At 39.7% G+C, this 15,190-nt stretch overlaps 2 protein-coding genes and 2 long non-coding RNA genes across 5 annotated transcripts; all 4 read left to right on the forward strand.

Moving 5' to 3' along the window:
* Window positions 1,549-2,952, forward strand: LOC109847063. Its single transcript, XM_020416310.1, has one exon. The coding sequence runs from the start codon at window positions 1,549-1,551 to the stop codon at window positions 2,950-2,952; it is 1,404 nt and encodes a 467-aa protein (XP_020271899.1).
* LOC109847065 (protein MAIN-LIKE 2-like) lies at window positions 3,337-3,932 on the forward strand. Its single transcript, XM_020416311.1, has 3 exons — window positions 3,337-3,488; window positions 3,563-3,894; window positions 3,926-3,932. The coding sequence occupies exons 1-3, from the start codon at window positions 3,411-3,413 to the stop codon at window positions 3,930-3,932; spliced, it is 417 nt and encodes a 138-aa protein (XP_020271900.1). The 5' UTR covers window positions 3,337-3,410.
* On the forward strand, window positions 4,913-5,741 carry LOC109849521. The gene is made up of 3 exons (XR_002249122.1): window positions 4,913-5,040; window positions 5,125-5,185; window positions 5,278-5,741. It is a non-coding gene; the product is annotated as an uncharacterized LOC109849521 (long non-coding RNA).
* On the forward strand, window positions 7,148-8,078 carry LOC109850115. 2 transcript variants are annotated; one of them, XR_002249343.1, is made up of 3 exons: window positions 7,148-7,297; window positions 7,416-7,523; window positions 7,881-8,078. It is a non-coding gene; the product is annotated as an uncharacterized LOC109850115 (long non-coding RNA). The 2 variants fall into 2 exon arrangements; XR_002249342.1 differs by lacking the exon at window positions 7,881-8,078 and having other exon boundaries at window positions 7,416-7,696.

The raw sequence follows: 15,190 nt of genomic DNA on the forward strand, positions 1-15,190 counted from the left end.
GTCGGTTTTGCTAAAGAAGAATTTTTACGACATACACGGGACTGCTAGTCCCGTGTATTTCGTGGCAGTTTCGAATAACACGGGACTAGCAGTCCCGTGCGATCGGGGGGTAAAAATTGGAACCCGTGACTTTCTTCCTCTTTACCTCACTCATTTTCACCCAAACGAGTTTCACCCCCACCTCTTTCACCGCTCCTCAGACCCATCGACGCCGACCACTGCCGCCGCCGATCAAGAGCCCCCCGACCACCGCCGCCGCCGACCAAGTTCCGACCACCGCCGCCGACCAAGTTCCGACCACCGCCGGCGACCAAGGTAAATGTGGTTTTATTTTTTTTTTATTTTGATTAGCCATGAAATTTCGGATTTGGGAATGGATTTGGGTTGAGATTTGGGAATTATGGTTGAGAGGAATGAATTTAGTTGAGATTTGGGATTAAGGTTGAAATTTGGGAATGTATTTAGTTGATATTAGGGAATTAGGGTTTAGTCATGAATAATGTGATTAGGGTTTAGACATGAATAATGTGATTTGATATTAGGGTTTAACCATAATTAGGGTTTAGACATGAATAATGTGATTTGGGATTAGGGAATTTAGCAATTATTTGCTTTGTAGTTGAGATTAGGGTTTTAAATTTGACTTTAAATTAAGATTAATATTTACAGTTATAATAGATTATTTACATATGATGGACTGTTGATTTTCAGCTTCGATGGCAAACTCTATACCCATTATTTGCTCCTTCAATGGGAGCCTCAACGTCGGATTGAATAGTATGCCGATGTATGAGGGAGGTTCTAGGAAAATGTTTATGCTATCCAAGTCATTAAATTTTGATGGAATGATGAATGAAATATACAGAGTTACGAAAATTAGTAAGCATGGTATGCAATTAAAGTGTTCTTCAATTGTTCGATAAATGAGAGTAGAACTATTGCTGTGGCGATTACCGACGATGAGGAATTAAATGACATGAAACAATTAGTGGAGAAGCAAGTGTCAGTTGAGTTGTTCATTGAGAAGTATCCGATTCAAGAATTTGCCCAAGTTTCACGACCACAAGGAGAGTTTTCTCGGATGATGGACTTAGACAATGAGTCGAGTGGTTTTATGACATCTCCAAGTCAAGAGCCGTGGTGTCAACTACAACATTTAAGTGGGTATTCTCTTGGTGGGACGTCAAGTACTATATTTAACGACGCATCGGGCTATGTTACGGGTGATATACCGGCCGGATCAATTGTAGAAGAAGAAGTAAATGATGACTCAGAAGTTATTGAAGAAGAAGACGTGCAAATTGATAGCATGCATGTGGCAGTTGGAATCGATGATGATTCTCGTTGGATGGATCAATTTAATGTTAACAATGATTATGTGGAAGCTGAAGATCCGTTGCCCGACGAGTTTCATAATGAAGATTGGATAAATACTTCGCAAGCTGAATTTGTTGATGTTGGTCCAAACTTTCAACGGCCTGAAGACTTCACTTTTAAAAAAGGGGACCTATTCGAGAGCAAGGAAGCATTGATCTTTGCGGTGTAAGAATGGTCTATAAAAATCGGGTAAAATTCAAGCCTGTAAAAACTAATACAACCAACTACTATGTAAAATGTTATTTCAACGAGAAGAATGAAGTAGAGCATGCAAATGAGCAAGATGAGAGAAACAGGAAATGTCCTTGGTTGCTAAATGCCGCTGTGAGGAAATCAACAAATGGGCAATTTGTAATATCTAGATATTGCGGGCTTCATACATGTTGCAATCCGTCGGTGGACGTCGATCATTATTCTGCATCTTCCTCTTATATATGTAAGCTAATTATGCCTGAAGTTAGAGCTGAACTTGATCTAAATGCAAGTCAGATATTTCAAAGGGTATATGATATGCGAGGCATTAAGATATCTAAATATAAGGCATATGATGCAAGGAGGAAAGCGTTGTCGAAAATATTTGGAGATTGGGAAAAATCTTATGAATTACTTCCACAGTATCTTGAAGCTATCAAGCGAAATAATCCGGGTACTGAATATGAAATATTGTCTGAAGAGATTGCACCGGGGATGGAGAGGTTCACTCGAGTATTTTGGGCATTTGGTCCGGCTATTAAGGGCTTCACTTTTTGTCGTCCGTTATTGAGCATTGACGGTACACATCTATATGGCAAGTACAAAGGCGTGCTTCTTGTGGCGACCGGTGTAGATGCAAATGGCGGTTTATTTCCTCTAGCATTTGCAGTTGTGGAGGTAGAGGATACTTCTAGTTGGAAGTGGTTCTTTGAACTTATATACAAGTGGATTCCTAGTGTCCGTGCGCCCAGATTAATTACTTTTATCTCAGATAGGATGAAAGGAATTATAAGGGCATTACATGAGGGTTTTGGTGCACCACATCACCATCGATATTGTTTGAGGCATATAAGAGATAATTTTAAGAAAAAACACGGTGAGATTAATTTGCAAAATCTTTTGTGGCAAGCTGGGTGTGCAACCGATACATTAGTGTATGAACATTGTAGAGAGAAGATCAAGTCTTTGTCATTAGATGCACATAATTGGATTGAACATAACTTGAAGCCTCAATTCGAGCATCGATGGGCATTATGTAAGGATGAGGGTGTGCGGTTTTGCATGATGACAACTAATTGCTCCGAGAGCTTTAACGGCGTTCTTAAAGGAGCACGAGCTATGCCAATACAATCATTGGTTGCAAGAACGTTCTATAGGCTAAACTCATACTTCAACAAAAGGCGTGAGGACGGTGTAGACTGGACAACGCGTTACACACCAAAGAATGAGTCTATTTTGCATAGAAGAATTGAGGCGGCAAGATTATGTCAAATTACTGTATTCAATGACAATGAATGGCAGGTACATGATTATGATGGTATCTACACCGTTAAACTGTTTGATGTTGATTGCACTTGCACATGTAACATACCACAACTTTAAAAAATACCTTGTGCACATGTTCTTGCGGCTTCCTCCAATCAGCCGGGTGGTGCGAGAATTCCATATAATCGGTATTGTTCACCATGGTATTCAACAATTCATTACCGAAAGACATACAGTGAGAGTTTTCATCCACCCGATGATAGTCGGTATTGGCCCGAATATACTGGACCACGACTAATTCCACCTCAATACAAGAGACAAGCAGGTCGACCACGATCTGTACGAATTAGGGGAACCATGGATCAAGGACGAGAAGGAATTGTCAAGCATAAAAAATGTAGTCTTTGCAAACAACTGGGACATACTCGACCTCGTTGTCCAGCTAGACTCAATAGATAGCAATTAATTGGTAATAATTGACATATTTAAATTGTGATTTATTTTAATGTAGACAATATAATTAGTCGTGGATCGGTTATTGATATGTTATAATTGTATGTGCAGGTATATACACCATGGAGCCTGGACCGACGAGTGATGAGGTCCTATATGACCAGCCTCGACACCGTTCACATGTTATATCCTTTACAGAGGTAACTAAGTTTCTTATAATTTCAATATTGCATTCTTATAATATTGTATTCTTATATATTCATTTGCTTTACAGAGAGGCCCGGATATTGTTATGGTTGATCATAGCCTCAGCCATAGCCATTGGCATCTAGAGGATGAGCGCATAATAGCAGCTGTAGGACGGGCCGGCTTCTTGACATGTTCAAAGCTTCGTTGGATGAGGCTCGATTGGCCCCTACTCACCGCTTTGATAGATAGGTGGAGGCCGGAGACCAACACTTTCCACTTCCGAATGGGAGAGTCTACTATTACGCTACAGGATGTAGCTATGATACTTGGTCTCCGCATAGATGGTCCGTGCGTTACCGGCAGTGATAGACATTTTTGGCCGGACAAGTGTGAGGAGTTGTTAGGTGTAGCTCCAGAGTCAATACCTGGAGGAAATATTAAATTGAAGTGGCTAAAAAATACATTCTCGGTATCGTTGCCTTTTGATGCGCCGCAAATATTGATTGAGCAACATGCACGTGCATACATTATGCACATGATCGGTTCAATATTATTTCCAGATTCGAGTAAAGATAAAGTGCATGCCAGGTATCATTTTTATCAGTATTTACAATTATATCTGTTGATTTAGCTTATTTTGATAACTTGAAATGTTGTGAAAATGCTAGGTGGTTACCACTTATCGGGGACTTGGACACGTGTGGTGCGTTATCGTGGGGTAGTGCGGTTTTGGCATACCTATATAGAGAGATGTCTAAGGTTACATTCATGAAAAATAGTGACCTCAAAGGATGTCTCAGCTTACTGCAAGTATGGGCATGGGAGAGGCTGCATTTGAAGCCGAGACTATGCGTGAATTTACAATTAGACGGACAAATTCCACTAGGATGCAGGTATTATATTTTTTAACGTAGTAAATATAATTGTAGTTATTCATTTGGTACTGAATTTTGAAACTAACACAGATGGAATGTCCAAAAATGTTTTGACGAGACCCCGGCGAGACAGTTAGATTTCTACCGAAATGAGCTTGACCGCATGAAGATTTTTCAGGTATCATTTCTATAAAAACAAGTTTTTTCTTCTATATATCAACTTTTATTTTAATGATATGCAACAATTATATGTAATACTCTGTAGATGGAATAGGAGCCCTACACCCCATTTCTCGATCATCTACCCCCGATATGCACAGAATACCCAGTTATATGGAGAGCCAGAGTTCCTCTAATATGTTTCGAGATAGTAGAAATGCATGTACCAGACCGCGTGCTTCGACAATTTGGTCTTGCACAACATGTTCCGCAATCTGTTGAAAAAATAGAGAGGAAGGCGAAGAAAGGAGGCCAACAAAAGGACTGGGCAGCTGAGCATCAAAATTATATACACAAATGGAATGATAGACATTTTTGTATTGTTGAGCAAATCAAGCCAACTCCCCAGGAATCAGATTACTACACTTGGTATTGGAGGATAACTAGAAGATGGATACTCCATGCGACCACATCCCCGGTTGAGTTGCAAAGAGGATATGTGCCTCGGGGTATAGATGAGAGAGAATTAGTAAGTATTTTCAAATTTATTTTAAGTTTATTTTTATTAGAATTTTTCAATATTGCTAAATTATGTTTTTTTAAAAATTTGCAGGTATCAGCAATAGATGATGTTCAAACCATTGCAAATAGTGGCTTGGAATTGGCTCGAGCAGGTAATATAGAATTAAATATAAAATTTACATATTGTAATTTGAATTTTAAAGTAATTTTTGCATTTCGGATTTTTTTGAATTATCTCTCGCAGGTACATATCCCGAAGCACAGAAACATGCATCAATATATCAGTCGATAATGCAGAGGCTTCACCAAGCCTTACATCGAACTCATGAAGACCTTCATGATGGACGAGAAGTACCTCAATTAGTATACACACGTCAACAACGACACAGACGAGGACGACGCAGAAACGACAATGAAGCTGGGCCTTCCCAACGTGCTGACGATGGAGCTGGATCGTCACAACCACAAACGCAACCGGATCATGAACTCATCGAAGGTCGGGATAGAGGAGGCCGAAGACAAAGGAGGAGGAGAAGAGTTCTTGGATGTATGTAAGCTAATTGGTATTGTTATATAAATTACAATCCTATTTTGATATGTACATTACAAACGTATTTCGGGACAATAGATGGTTTTTGGATTTGTAGCTGAGATTGTGGTGTGACTTATTAGATTTGTAAGTGGGTTTGTGGCGTGATTTGTTGGATTTGGATTCGTAAGTTTGTGGCGTGATTTGTTGGATTTAGATTCGTAAGTTTGTGGTGTATTTTATGATTTTTAGATTTGATATGTGTTTATACAGAGAATTGACATATGAGTTTGTACAGGGAATTGATATATATGTTTATGCAATGGTGTAATTTATGATTGTTGCATTTGAAATATGAGTTTGTACAGGGAATTATCCCGTAGCAGAAATACTTAGTGAATGTGCAGGAAATGCACGGGACTGCTAGTCCCGTGCATTTCATTGCGCCCAGGAAGTGCACGGGACTAGCAGTCCCGTGCACTTCATTTTCGCAGAGATGTTGGTCTCTGGAAAAAACACGGGACTGCTAGTCCCGTGTTATTCGAAACTGCCACGAAATACACGGGACTAGCAGTCCCGTATATGTCGTAAAAACTTTTCGCCAGCAAAACCGACCCTTTTCAGAAGAAAAGGGTTGGTTTTGCTGATTAAAGTTCAAATAGGTCGATTTTGCTAATTAATTCTCGAATTTGGTTGATTTTGAAAATTTGTCCTTTTCAAAATAGTAGAAGAAGGTCAAATAATGAGTTGGGTGGAGTCAACTTAACAAAGTCCCTTGAAGATGTCAATAATTACAAAACTAGATTCAGAACTCCGGTTTTAAGTGGCGGCATTTTTTTTGGGAAGTTAGAGAGTGCGTATTTAGGAAGTTAATTACAATCGCCGCCATCAGCATTCCAAAAAGAAAAATTCTTTAAGGACCCAAAATATGGGACCAATAGGGGGGACAAGTGAGGTGTCCCCCTCCTACTGGATAATGAGTTGGCTATCATTAATGATGATCAACTCATTATCCAATAGGAGGGGGACACCTCATTTGTCCCTCCTATTGGTCCCATATTTTGGGTCCCTGTAGCAAAGCTCTTCCAAAAATCCTTTTATAAAATTTTGGGTAAATTAGGCTAAATCCCAAGAAATTTTAACGTTTTATAGTAAAACCCCGATTACTTTCAAAATCATACGGAACCCTAAAAAATTTCTAAAGTTTTCAATAAACCCCTAATAACTTAAAAAATTGCATCAAACTCGCAATAGACTTTTTTTAGGCACAAAACTCCAAAAAATAGTACTTTTACATTTGACTGGGCACACGAAACTCCCATGACTTTGAAATTTATTTTCTTGAAACGGTCCTTCGAAATGACTTTTCTATGTTGTTTTCTTTATTTTGATTTATGGGATTGTTTGTAAAATGAAGGGACTCATCAAGGACGTCTACAATTGAAAGACTCACTGGAGGTTTACTACAAAATGTTGAAAGATCCTTGAGAGTCCAGTGTGATTTTGAAAGTTGTTGGGGGGTTTACTGCAAAATGCTGGAAGTTCCCAGGGGTGTAGTGCAATTCACCCTTAAAATTCTGTCCTTTTCTCCCTAACCTTTCCCCGGCCCCCACTCATTATTCCTTTCTCTTCGAGCCGAAAAGCTTGCGTCACTTTGAAAAGGCGTCGTCTTCTTCGGTCTTCAGACGAGAGATCGAGAGAGAGAGAGAGGAAGGATGCTTTGGCTCAAGTTGAGGTATGTCGACCCGAGGCTCCGAGTTCACTCCTAGCTAGATCTCTTTCCTTGTAAGTTGTAACCCCTTCGTAGGATTATTGGCTCTTTTATTAAAATCATTGGCTCTTCTAACGGGCAGGCGCGTAAGAAACATGCTGATTAATACCAAGGGCGGCGGCGTCGACGTAGGGCAACAGCTATTCTCCACTGCTGCTACCTCTGACCGTGGAGTTCACGGGGGGCGAAGGTTCTCTGTCACTAGCTCTTAATTTTTCAGTCTAATTAACAGTGCTCAACTGAATGCCTTAAAAAGACATATGAACCCCTTATTTAGTAGTGCAAATTGTATCAACATATACTGATAGTTGTTTTGTAGTTGCTATGTGTTTCACAAATATAGTTAGTATCAACATTGATTCCTTTTTTTTTTTTTTAATTCGGATCTTCTCTGCTGTCAAGGATCTATAAAACACGCGCCTAGCTTTAATCTCCTAATAAATTAATATATTTGAGGACAAATTAAGCTATAGCTTTACGTACGACTTCAAATTCAAAACTGAAAGTTTTATCATTGCTAACCAGATACAGTTCGTTTCTTTTTTAGTGATACTCGTGCATCGTGGACCTGCAGAGAGTAGACAAAGTAAGCAGGAGATATTATTATTAATAGAACACGGGGGCTGTTGGGGTGGGACAAAGCATATTCCTACCTTGGTCACGTGCCACCTGATTCTGGATTTAATGTGTAGGATTGCTTGATGTTTTTATCAAATCAAAAATCCTTTATTTTTATATATAATGAGAAATTGGTGGTACTCAAATCACCAGACAATGTCATCTAAGTGCATACAACAATGACATGTATCATGCATTAATTTAGTATCAACTTAGAACAAGTATTAAGCTAGTGCTCATGCGGATTGTTTTAATTTCTTTGGCTTATATATGTTGGTTTATACATCACTCGAATAGTTTAAGCAACCCTAGTATAATAAGAGAGATGATTTGGCTTATTATTTTTTGAATTTTTATGGATTTTTATAATTTGTGGATTTTAAAGAGTTAGTTCATATTTTTTTTTAAAATTTATGATGCTTTTTGTAATTCTCTTATTTTCGAGGATTTATTATACTTTTTGAATATGAAGGGTTTATTTGCAACTTTGATGAGATTATTTGTAATTTTTTGTAGGGTATTTGTAAATTTTGAAACTTTTAAGGGGTCGTTAGCGAAAATTTTAGGTTGTTGTTGATAATATTTTAAAATTTTCAGCATGATGTTTATTATTATTGCAGCTTTTATATGGCTAGTTTTAAAATTTTTGAAGGCCTATTTGTAAAACTTTTGAGGGCTTTTATAATTTCAAAGCTATCAAGGGGTTATTTGTAAAATTTTAAAGAGGTTCTTTATAAAATTTCAGGTGCTATTTTTATTTTTTAAACTTTTATAGGAATTTTATATTTTTTTAACTTTCTAAAGATTGTTTATAATTTGCTAATTTTAAAATGGATAGTTTATAATTTCTAAATTTAAAACGTTGTTTATAATTTTTTGGATTTTTTAGGATTGTATTTGTAGTTTTTAAATATGAAGGGATTGTTTGTGAGTATCTGGTTTTTTATTTTCCTTTTTGAAAATTTAGATTTATCATAAAGTTATTTCTAATTTTTGAATCTGAGGCATTGCTTATAATTTTTAGATTTTTTAGGATTGTTCCTAATTTTTATATTTTTAATAGGGCAGTTGATAATTTTCCATAATTTTCTAATTTTCAATATATATATATATATTATATATATATATATTATATATATATATATATATATAATATATATATATATATATATATATATATGAGGAATATGGGTATGCTTGGTACCAAGCACAAAATTTGGGGTTGTAGTGAGGTGCATATTATCATCCACTCATTTCAAATGGGGAGACCACATTCACATGGTTGGAATTGGTCCCCAATTGAATGAGTGGATGGAATGAAACACCTCACTACCAATCACAAAATTTGTGTGGTACCAAGCATACCCATTTTCTCTCTCTTCTCTCTCTCTCTCTCTCATATATATTATATATATATTAGTATATATATATATATAATATATATATAATATATATATAATATTATATATATATAATATATATATATATATTATGAGAAAGGTTTTTGAATTTTCAATTATAAATAGTTTTAATTTGATCAGGACTATTAGGTAAAGATAATTAGAAAAGAGGTTTTTATTTATTAAAATTTTCTTGTTATATATAGTCTTAAGTTTATTAGGATTCTTACGATGAAATGTCAACATCTCAACTTCAGATAGGATCCCGTTTATATATAAAGGAAAGATATGATTATAAGATTTGATTAATTATGGACAGTTATAATTTGAGTAGGATTATGGGTACTTATAATTTGATTAGGACTACTAGGTATTCAATTATTAATTTTTTAATTATAGATAATTTTAATTTGGTGAGAATTCTTAATTGGGTGAAAATAAGATTAGGTGTCCACGTATCATGATCCTGATCATATAGAAGAATACATGATTGTTTTTATATGAAAAATGTTATGCATTTAAATGACACATGTCAGTTTTTTATGTCTTTAGGGAGAACCACTAATTTCTCATTATATATAAGGGAGGGATAGTTATAATTTAATTAGGATTACTTTTATTATTAAAGTTTTTTAATTATAGATTGTTTTATTTGATGGGGATTCTTAATTAGTTAAAGGTAAGATTAAGTGTCCATGTGTCATCTCCTGGTAGGATCGAAGGACACATGAACATTTTTTGCTATGACACATGATAATGCCTTTAGGAAAACCACTACTTTCTCATTATATATAAAGGAGGTATTCTTACATGATGAGTATCTCCTATCCATATTTAGAATCTTCATCAAATTAAATCTATCCAAATTAGGAAATTCTAATTATAATCAAATATTTGGCAATCTTAATCAAATTATAATTATCCATGACTAAAAAAATTTCAAATGATCATTGTTATGGGGTACAACTGTTTCCAGATATATGACCTGATGAGTCGACATCTCGACCGACGGGATAGATAGCCAGAGATCAGCCAACAGTCCAACTCACCCGACCAGACGAGTCGACATTCATCAATGTCGACTCAAAAGATGGTACCAGTTAGCCCTCTCGCAGCATGCAACTCGCCAAGAGCCTAGTAGACTTAGCGAGTCGTCACTCCTCTCAACGAGTCAACTCCCATCATGAGGGACATTACTTCTCAGCGAAGCTAAAAAATAACTTCGCCAAAGCTTATCCATCCCGACAACAAGTCACATCATGTTTACTCATAAACGATGCGTCATCACGCCGCTTATTAGCTCACACCCCATCGATCGCTCCTCAAATCGACGTCAAAGTGATCTTCCTCTTATCGCCAGCCGACACATGTAGAGCAAAGGATGACTCATTTTCTAGCTCCTACTTCTGTTACTCCACTCAAGGCCAAGTTCATCAACTGACTTGATCATTGGAGGCACTATAGGGGAATTTATCCTTGCCCTCTTACGACTCTTTGTATGCAGATTGCCCAATCATCTTAACTACAGAACCAGACATAAAGTTAAAGAAGAAAGCGGTCCCTTGCAAACTCCGTGATTTTATTTAGCTGTGTGATATTTAACATCAATAGTTTGGCGCCCACCGTGGGGCCTTCTTTCTTTTTTGAGAGAACATGTCTGGTTTTGAAGATAGAGCTGAGTAATCTCATCCTAGAGGACCTCATCAGAGTTATGCTACTCAAGCCCAGCTTGAAGCAACAGCTCATATGATTTCCTAATTCTGCCAAGAGCAATTTGCTGCCTTCTCCAATGAGCTTCTCAGCCGGCTTCCACAGTCGCAAGAAGCAGTCTCTACGACTCTCCTAGAGCCTCTGGATACGATCGAGTCAATAGACCGATCGCAAGCGTCTTCGGGAGTAACAACCCCCTTTCAGACGACCTTATGAATGACCCATGTGAAAAGTTCAAAATGCCTCACATAGAGACATACAAGGGCGAGGGAGACCCCTCCGAGCATATTCAGAATTATTATAATGTGATGAGTATGCTCCAAGTCTCAGTAGCAATTCTCTGTCGGTGCTTTCCTATCACTCTTTCAGGGAGTGCTAAGCTCTGGTGGAACACTCTCGAGAAGAGATCCATCAGAAACTTTCGATAGCTTAGCCGAAAGTTCATCCATCATTTTGTAGCTGACGCTAAGCGGAAGCTCCCCACTCATGTGCTGATCTAAATGAGGTAGGGGCCAGAAGAGAACCTCCGGACCTACTTCAAGAGATTCCAAGCCAAGAGCCTGGAAGTCGACGACCCAGGGAGTGCGGTCGCCATGTTAGCACTCGTCGCCGGTTTGTAGAGCAATGAGTTAGCCAACTCTCTTGCTAAGAAACCAATCACCAATTATGAGCAATTGATGGCCAAAGCCCATGGATACATGGACATGGAAGATGCCCGAGCCTACAATATGGATACATGGACATGGAAGATGCCCTTTGGCACCCGAATTCTAAGCCCTTGGCTCATCATCAGGATAAGCCCAGGGTATAACCCTTTGGCCGACTCCCACAGTCGTCTCTAGGCCATAAGGGAAAGCCTAGTCGACTCTCAAGAGCCTAGGTGGTTCAACTCCTCAGTCGGATTTTAAAGCCTTTTCTCTTTATCAAGATAAGCCCAAGACACAACATATGGTTCGATTCCTCCGGCTTTCATCGATCATCATGGTCAAGACCTTATCTCCTTATCAGGATAAGCCCAAGGCACAACCCTTTGGCCAACTCCCACAGTTGTCTCTCGACCATAGGGGAAGCCCTAGTCAACTCTCCTCGCAGTTCTAGGCATTCGACTCCTCAGTCGGATTCCAAGACATTGGCTCATCATCAAGATAAGCCCAAGGCACAACTCTTTGGCTGAATCCCATAGTCATCTCTTGGCCATATGGGAAGTCCTAGTCAACTCTCCTCATAGTTCTAGGCATTCAACTCCCAGTCGGATTCCAAGACATTAGCTCCTAATCGGGATAAACCCAAGGCACAACCCTTTGGTCGACTCCCACAGTCGTCTCTCGGCCATAGGGGAAGCCCTAGTCAACTCTCCTTGTAGTTCTAGGTATTCGACTCTTCAGTCAAATTCTAAACCCTTGGCTCCTCATCAGGATAAGCCCAAGACACAACTCTTTGGCCGACACTCACAGTTGTCTCTCGACCATTGGGGAAACCTAGTCGACTCTCAAGATCCTAGGTGGTTCGACTCCTCAGTCGGATTTCAAAGCCCTTGGCTCTTTATCAAGGTAAGCCCAAGGCACAACATATAGTTCGATTCCTCCGGTTCTCATTGATCATCATGTTCAAGACCTTGGTTCCTTTTAGTCCAAGGCACAACTCTATGGTCGACTCCCACAATCACCTCTCGACCATACGAGGATTATGAAGAGTTAGGTCCAGCATGAGGCCCAATCTCAGAGTTATCATTCTGCCATTAAGACTTTGGTATCATTATGAGTAAACCCAAGGCAAGGAGTTTAATTATCCGGTCATCTTCAGCAAAAAGACTCAAAGCACTTCAACTTGCCAGTCTTCGTCGACCAAGACTCGAGCATCTTGCCCGCGGTAGGCGTAATATGAGCCAGTTGTCAAGCCGAATCGGAACATTCGGGTCGACACAACACATCTAGCTCAAGAATTATCACTTGGTTCGCTCAATCAGAGCAATGCTACAAAACAATCAATAGCCCTAACTTCAGTCCAGAGCTTTATTCATTTCATTTGGACTCGCCTAAAGCTGACCCCAAGCGAATGGGACTAACTATTATGGGGTACAACTGTTTCCAAATATATGATCTGATGAGTCGACATCTCGACCGACGGGAGAGATAGCCAGAGATCAGTCAACAGTCTGACTTAGCTGACCAGACGAGTCGACATTCATCAATGTCGACTCGAAAGGTGGTACCAGTCAGCCCTCTCATAGCAGGCAACTTGCCAAGAGCCTGGTAGACTCAGCGAGTCGTCACTACTCTTAGCGAATCGTCACTCCTCTCAACGAGTCAACTCCCATCATGAGGGACATTGCTTCTCAGCGAAGCTAAAAGATAACTTCGCCAAAGTTTATACATCCCGACAATAAGTCACATCATGTCTACTCATAGATGATGCATCATCACACCGTTTATCAGCTTACTGTTTGGGTCGAAAATTATTTTCTTTATTGTATAACTCATTACAATTTTAGTCGTTATAATAAGTCCGAAAAATATGATCTTTTTATAAGATCTTACACAATGAAAAAAATAAAGAAAATTACTATCTCCTTTAAACAACACACAACAGAGAACGTTTATCGCCTATTGCTGTCTGCGTGAGATCTTTGCCTGTGCCGGGGTTTATCCGTGGACCGCCTACGGACCGGATCCGGTTGACAGAATAATTGATCAGAGCTCCTACTTTACCAAGGAAGTATTCGCTGAAGTACTGATATCGACCAAACGAAATCAATACTCTTCTCAAGATTAAGACCAAGCCTAATCTCAAGGAAAGAGGGTACGAGGCTTCGGATCCTTTGAAATACTCCTTCTTTATGCCGAAGTTTGTCGGGATCTAGCTAGCCTCCTCTAAAATTTCATGCTCTTTGACTCTTCAATCCAGCAACACCTCCTCCTCTTGATAATAATTCACCCCCTGAGAATGAGGGTCCTAGGCTTGTATTTATAGGGCCTCAGATGCGGTATTTGGATAAGAATAAGAGATTTGGCCATATCTTTAGTCAATAACGGCCTAACCACATTTATGGATAATATCCAAGCAGTTGAGACACTCTGGAATGAATAAATTCTGAGAAAATAGTAAAAAACTGTTAAAAACATGTCCTAGGGGGTTTCTGGCGCGCGACAGGTCACGGTGACCCGCGGTCACCTCTTGGTGACCCGCGTGCCACGCGGGTCGCTTCGAGACTTAGTCATTTTGGCATTCCCGGACTTTGTATTTTCTGCTATTTTGTGTATTTGATTATCTTGTTGACTTGTTGTAGACGGTAAAAAATACCTCTATAAGCTTACAGGAAATTCGTCTGCGAGAAGAGCTCGCACGCTCGGTTCTCTGGCACGGGCCTAAATCGCATAGACGTCACATATGCTCGATTCTAGGTTCGCCTTACGGTCGGCTCGCCAGCACGAGTCAAGATCGATCAGGATGGCGGAAGTTCGCCTTTTACTCAACTCGCCTGCCCGAGTCCAGAGTCGAATCCGCCAGCAAACCCCAAGACCGTCAGTACAGCTGGGTATCCGCTACCCCACGTGCTGAGTTGGACTTTCCCATCCCTCTCAACCCGAAGGGAGAGAGCACAGTACCCCAGGACCGTCAAACGGCCGCTCGCAGTACGCACATCACGAAAGCCTGGACAGGTGTCGAGTCAACCTGAGCATTCATAAATGCGACTCACCTCGGCTGTCTGAGCCAAGAGCTGGATCCGCCGGCACTCGGCAAGCTGGCTAGACCCACTCGAGTACTGTGCACCTACTTCACCGCCTCTCCTGACCGGAAAGGAGAAAGCACCGTGCTCAAAGCACGCCGGGCGGTCACGCACAGTACGAGTGATCGGACAGACACTTCATCGATCTGCGAACTCATAAATGCGGTTCATTAATGCTGGTCAAATCCACTCGAATAGCAGTCGTTCGTTGCCTCGTATACAAGAATGGGCCTTCCCATCGTAGGTGATAGGACGTGAAGCACAATCCCTGGAATGACCATTCATGGTATCAAGGAGGAGCTAGACGTCTCTGAAGAAGATGTGGTCACATCCCACAATTCAAGGAGGAGTCAAGTTGTCCTTCTTCCATTTAAAAGCCCCTTTCAGCACACTGGAGGAGAG

The sequence above is a fragment of the Asparagus officinalis genome, chromosome 7, assembly GCF_001876935.1.
Source record: "Asparagus officinalis chromosome 7, Aspof.V1, whole genome shotgun sequence".
Lineage (NCBI taxonomy): Eukaryota > Viridiplantae > Streptophyta > Magnoliopsida > Asparagales > Asparagaceae > Asparagus > Asparagus officinalis.

Coding starts and splice junctions, on each gene's coding strand:
- LOC109847065 (XM_020416311.1), top strand. CDS start 3,411: ATGGAGCCTGGACCGACGAGTGATGAGGTCCTATATGACCAGCCTCGA. Junction 3,489..3,562: donor ATGTTATATCCTTTACAGAG/GTAACTAAGTTT, acceptor TTTGCTTTACAG/AGAGGCCCGGATATTGTTAT.
- LOC109847063 (XM_020416310.1), top strand. CDS start 1,549: ATGGTCTATAAAAATCGGGTAAAATTCAAGCCTGTAAAAACTAATACA.